This window comes from Enhydra lutris, unplaced genomic scaffold (assembly GCF_002288905.1).
Source record: "Enhydra lutris kenyoni isolate GAN:26980312 unplaced genomic scaffold, ASM228890v2 scaffoldscaffold53, whole genome shotgun sequence".
Taxonomy (NCBI): domain Eukaryota; kingdom Metazoa; phylum Chordata; class Mammalia; order Carnivora; family Mustelidae; genus Enhydra; species Enhydra lutris.
Genome location: NW_019154137.1, coordinates 1,950,417 through 1,956,486, shown reverse-complemented (window position 1 = coordinate 1,956,486; position 6,070 = coordinate 1,950,417). Strand labels below are relative to the sequence as shown.

Sequence of the window (6,070 nt, the reverse complement as noted above, 5' to 3'; positions counted from 1 at the left end):
TCACGCAGATACCAAAACCAAATGCAATAAAGAACACATAAGCATACAGGTGAACTCTTATCAGTTTAGAATTAGAAAAATATTTTTTTATAAGGTATGTGGTTAATGCACTGTAAGTCAGGGGTCCAGAATCTGGTCTTCTGCTCGTTAAAAATCAAAGTATAAAGTAAGACTTTGTTTTTCTTACATTTCTCAGTTTCCCAAGGTCATCTGAAAATAAAGTCACATATTTAACAAGTGTTTGGTGACCAACTTTTAATAATACATATTTAATTTTCAGAAACATATGCTAACCATCAACAACATGATCAGGGTTCCATTGCCCCAGATGTTATTTCATTGGTACATTATATCAATATTTACAAAGGCTTTCAAATTCAACAACACAAAACAAAACAGCTTAATTTTTAAAACTACAATGCTTTAAAAAAATGTAAACAGTTCATTTTTACATTATTGTAAAAAAGAAGACTCACTCCTTAATGCGGCTTAATTTTTTTAAGTGAGCAAAGCCTGGTGCTCATGGATATAGAATGAAAAGAATTTTTTACATAGAAACATTGTGCTCCAGTGTAGCAAAAAAAAAAAAAAAAAGAAAGAAAGAAAGAAAGAAAAGAATGGGAAAAAGAAAAACAAAAGCAGATAAAGAAAAAGAGAAAGGAAGAAAAATTATATATATACATACAAAGAAAAGAATCTTAAGTCCACAATTTAGACCACACACAAAAAAAATCTTGTCCCCAAATTGAGAAATTTATAAAAACCATTTACACATAGTTGTTGACCTATTGAAAACCTGAATAACATCTTCAAAACAGTAACTCAGTCAATACCACTTTTCTGAAAAATCAAGTTTTGTGCAAAGAAACTTTATAAGCTAGAAACAAGACTCGCCCCCCCCCCGCCACCGTAAGAGGCCAAAAGGGCCACTGAAATAATTTAACTCTGTTAGATTTAGTGCATGTAACCAAAAGGCACACACATGGATTAATATATTAATATATTTTCATGCAGAAACCTGTGCATGTTCACAATTAAGTAACAAAAACACAAATATAACAAAACATAAAGCCTAATGTTTGGCAATGTTATTCTAGCCACATTTCTGTCTAGTCTATCAGTCCAGGGTTTATAGGTCATTAACACTGCCACTCAAAAAATATATTATATTTGAACAACTTCCAATAAAAATTAAACAAAAAAAAAGGATGTTAGCCTGAAACACTATAATATACTTTTTTCAGTTCTGATACATACAGAAACTTACTGATATGTTTATTTTAAATGTCATTTCAAATTAAGGTGCATTTTTCCTTTTGTTAATAAACACTTTGATTGCTCCAGTGAAGTCAGCAGAAAGAAGAACTTCTGTATTATCTGTCTTCATGATACCTTAAAAGCATAAAAAAAAGTTTTTAGTTGAATATAAAGTCTGCTGTTTTAAGTGTCACGTGCCCGTGACCCCACACATTTTCCCCACGTTTTCAGTTTTTCCCCCCAAGATTTTTTTTAAAGATTTTATTTATTTATTTCACAGACAGAGATCACAAGTAGGCAGAGAGGCAGGCAGAGACAGACAGAGGGGGAAGCAGGCTCCCCGAGCAGAGAGCCTGACGTGGGGCTTGATCCCGGGACCCTGGGATCATGACCCGAGCCGAAGGCAGGCTTAACCCACTGAGCCACCCAGGCGCCCCAAGATTTTTTTTTAAGTAATCTCTACACCCAAAGTGGGGCTCAAACTCACAACCCCAAGATCAAGAGTCATACACTCCCCTGACCAAGCCAGCCAGGTGCCAGTCTCTTTTCCAGCTCACTCCAGTAATCCTTTCATTCTCCTGCACTCTCCTCCTCTCTGAGGCTCGCTTCCACTTCCGGTGCCTTAGCCGGTCTTTCCCCGGTTTGGGGAGATTACAGTCCCTTGGGGCCTGGATGCCTGGATTTACTCCCAGGCAGCCTAGGCCTCTAAACTGTCCAATGCTTCACTTCACGGCAAGAGGACAGCATGTCGTTCAGCTCCAGAACTGGAATGCAGGCAGAATGGGATCAGCTGGGCCAAGTGTGCTGTTATCAGGGGTCTCTAGTGAGGCTGACAGTAAGGTTCACGGTCCAGCAGACATACTGAAATTGCCGGGAAATGAAGTACACATGATGCCTCTGTGAATGCGGACAGCAACTTGCTTCCACGGTCTGTATGAAGAGCCGTGTAGCTGTGCTGAAGGGCGAAATGCCTACCTCTGACATTTACCAGTAAAAAGCATTTAACAAACAAAATTCACAATTCCATTATGCACAGGTAAAAACTATAGATTTATGAAGGACTGATTAGTAAGGAAGAAAATAATCCAAACTTTAACTGGAAACTTGGGTACAGAATGGGTCAAGACAAAATGGCTTCATTTAGATTTGCTAAAAACATATCCTAAGCCTGTGAACATTCCTTCCCACTCTCTGGCCTATCTCAACCTTGTGCTAGGCAGCAGGAGGCAGCAAAGGACTTGCGATAGGAGATGATGAGAAAGGCTGGAGAAGAACATAATTCCTAGTGTACAGATAAATGCTCTGTAAGATACAACAACAATAAAGACGTCTCCTACACAGCAGGCATTTTGCTAGACACTTTAGATGTTCTCTTTAATTCTTATCACAAACTTATAAACTAGGGATTATCATGACTTTATACATGAGAAAAACTGAAGCATAAATTGCCAACTATGTCAGACAGAGGGCAATCAGATATATTTTATGATCTCATACCAGTTTTCAGAGTTTTCTTTTTACATTTTACCTCGATGAGTACAAAACAGCAAACACAAATCTGAGTATAATCCATTAAAAGTTGTGCCACTATAAAAAGGACCCAGCAAGTCAACTGAACCTTGTTAATATGGTGGAGTTCTGAAAAAAATATTTAAAAAGGACTTTTTCATCTTTCAAGTTGTTTTAAACGTAAGAATTTTCAGAGGCAACTGGATGGCTCAGTCAGTTAAGCGTCCAACTCTTGATTTCAGCTCAGGTCATGGTATCAGGGTTGTGAGACTTTTGTGAGAGCTCTGCACTCGGGCGTGGAGACTCCTTGGGATTCTCTCTCTCCCTCTGGCCCTCCCCCACAGTTCACACTCTCTCTATAAAAATAAATCCTTAAGGGGCGCCTGGGTGGCTCAGTGGGTTAAAGCCTCTGCCTTCAGCTCAGGTCATGGTCCCAGGGTCCTGGGATTGAACCCCACATCAGGCTCTCTGTTCAGCAGGGAGCCTGCTTCCCTTCCTCTCTCTCTCTGCCTGCCTCTCTGCCTACTTGTGATCTCTGTCAAATAAATAAATAAAATCTTTTAAAAAATTCTTTAAAAAGGCTAGAATTTTCAGTGAAATGTGGAGGGGAGACGCACAGAGTATAAAAAGGTATCACTGGGAGGGAAAAAAACAGCCCAAATGATGAGTTAAAGGAGAACACTGGATCTGGTTCTGAGAAAAAAAGAAAAAGGAAAATTGCCAAACAGGCATTTAGTAAAGGTTTAATAATGCTGACTTGGTATATTTCTAAATCTTGTAACTAAAGGAAGTGCTAGACTGAAGTTCATCTTTGCTATCACAGACAGAAGAAATAGTGTATTTAGTGTAATGCACAGTGTAAATAATACCGCAAGGGAAATTACTTGAGATTAAATGAAATAAACTACTTGTGAACTCTAAAGTATTCAAATACTTTTAGAAGAGCCGTTTGTACACTGTAACTTTTGTTGTGGCTTTAAAACTCTCTAAAAAGTCTAGCTATAGTCTCTAGAATGAAAAAGAACATTTAATCAACTATTCTGAAATTCATTTCAACAATACATTTGTTTTCTAAATTTATATGGTCTCACCATACTCTTAAGGGCTAACAGGGACTTCTTCTTCTTCTTCTTTTTTTTTTTTTTTAAATTTGAGAGAGAGCTGGGTGGGAGGGAGAGGGAGAGGATCTCCAGCAGACTCTCTGCTGATCTCACGACTCTGAGATCATGACCTGAGCCAAAATCAAGAGTCAGACGCTCAACCGACTGAGTCACCCAGGCACCCCTAACAGGAACCATTTTTATATAATTGACACTCGGTACAACTTTTTGGTGGTTTCCTTTTACTTCCTAATCTGACCATTTTATATAACTGGAATTACTCCTTATTTCCCTAAACATATGCTGCAAATCACAAGAAATCACAGGCTTGTAAACAGCTACCTGAGAAGTTATAAAGCTATCAGTTTGTGGCAAGTAGAAAAGGACACTACTTTTATTTGGTTTAATTCATTTGTTCAACCCATGCTTATTAGGACTAACTATATGTAGGCAATGGCATTAGAATAATATATAGGACATAATAAGTCTCTGTCCTCAGAATGGCAGTCTGTTAGAAGAGACAGACAACAAAGAAATTTTGTATTTGCGTGTCTTGTTTGCACTTCTCCAAAGGGAACAACTGACCATAATAAAAAAAAAATAATGAACTTTTGGGGAGTCTGGGTGACATAGTCGATTTAGGTGTCTGCCTTCAGCTCGGGTCATGATGGGACTGAGTCCTGCACTGGGCTCCCTGCTCAGCGGGAAGTCTGCTTCTCCCTCTACCCTTCCCCCTGCTCATGATCTCACTCTCTCAAATAAATAAAATCTTTAAAAATAATAATGATGAGGGCAGCTGGGTGGTTCTACCTTCGGCTGGTCATGATCCCAGGGTTCTGAGATCAAGCACTTGGCTTGTGCTCTCTTTCAAAAAGAAAAAAAAAAAAAGGGCGCCTGGGTGGCTCAGTGGGTTAAGCCTCTACCTTCGGCTCAGGTCATGATTTCAGGGTCCTGGGATCGAGTCCCGCATCGGGCTCTCTGCTGGGCAGGGAGCCTGCTTCCTCCTCTCTCTCTCTCTCTCTGCCTGCCTCTCTGCCTACTTGTGATCTCTCTCTGTCAAATAAATAAATAAAATCTTAAAAAAAAACCTTTAAAAAAAAAAAAAAAGAACTTCCAAAATTTTCATTTTTAATTCAAAGGTAAATCTAAATGAAGTAAAACTTGCAAGAAAGAGGTTACTGAAATGTTTGGAAGGGGAAACTCACACTTAAGTCGTAAACAAGAAATATTTCTTCACACACACAAAAAACTCACGATACCCAACGTAGGTCAATGAAGCTATAAGTGCTGACTAGAAAAAATGTAGGTCAAATAAACTATGAGTACCTACCAGAGGGCACAGTATCTAAAACTTCAGCATCTTCACCTTTTTCATTCCCTTCTGCTTTTTCGGACTGCATATCCAAAGACAACATCAAACTTGGGTTTGGAGCAAAGATGGCTGATGTAACAACTGCATTATGTGCTGGGGAAAAAAATGTACTTCAGCATAACTAATAAACTTGATCCTAAACATCCAGACAGAAAGTGTCATATGCAAACAATACAATAGTGTATTTTTAAAACCAGTATATGTTATTAGCTAGTATCCTTTAAAATTAGCACATAAGTAATTAAGAACTATTTTTTTTAATATTTTATTTATTTATTTGACAGAGATCACAAGTAGGCAGAGAGGCAGGCAGAGAGAGAGAGGGAAGTAGGCTCCCTGCTGAGCAGGGAACCCGATGTGGGGCTCGATCCCAAGACCCTGGGATCATGACCTGAGCCGAAAGCAGAGGCTTTAACCCACTGAGCCACTCAGGCGCCCCATTAAGAACTATTTAAAACCCAAATATATGTGCTTAAAAAAAATACCCCATACACGCATACCTCAGAGATATTGCAGGTTTTGTTTCAGATCATTGTAAAAAAGCGGACATTGCAGTTAAGCAAGTCAAACGAATTTTTCTGTTTGCCAGTGCATATATAAAAATTTTATCTATCCTGTGCTGCAGTCAATTAATGTGCAACAGAATTAGGTACAAAAACAACGTACCCAGCTTAATTAAAATGAGGTGCACCTGTATCAGTTCGGCCTTGGTATAGAAAAGTCAAACAAAGCCAAATACAAAGCAAAAGCAGTTATGGCTGCCAGACTGTCTCTGAAGTAATGCCTATTCACATTTACTTGTAATACATCTCCATCTTTTCTTTAAAAATAT

At 38.5% G+C, this 6,070-nt stretch overlaps 1 protein-coding gene across 4 annotated transcripts in view; it reads right to left on the bottom strand.

The window, feature by feature from the left end:
* Positions 1 to 246: 246 nt before the first annotated feature.
* The window catches only part of LOC111157289 (WD repeat domain 44), an 87,825-nt gene continuing 82,001 nt past the window's right edge, over positions 247 to 6,070 (bottom strand). For all 4 annotated transcript variants that reach the window (XM_022518593.1, XM_022518594.1, XM_022518595.1 and 1 more), the window contains 2 exons: positions 5,197 to 5,331; positions 247 to 1,392 (listed from right to left, as the gene is read on the bottom strand). In XM_022518593.1, the coding sequence (XP_022374301.1) occupies positions 1,298 to 1,392; positions 5,197 to 5,331 (230 nt within the window). In that variant the 3' untranslated portion in view covers positions 247 to 1,297. The remainder of the gene's footprint in view (positions 1,393 to 5,196; positions 5,332 to 6,070) is intronic.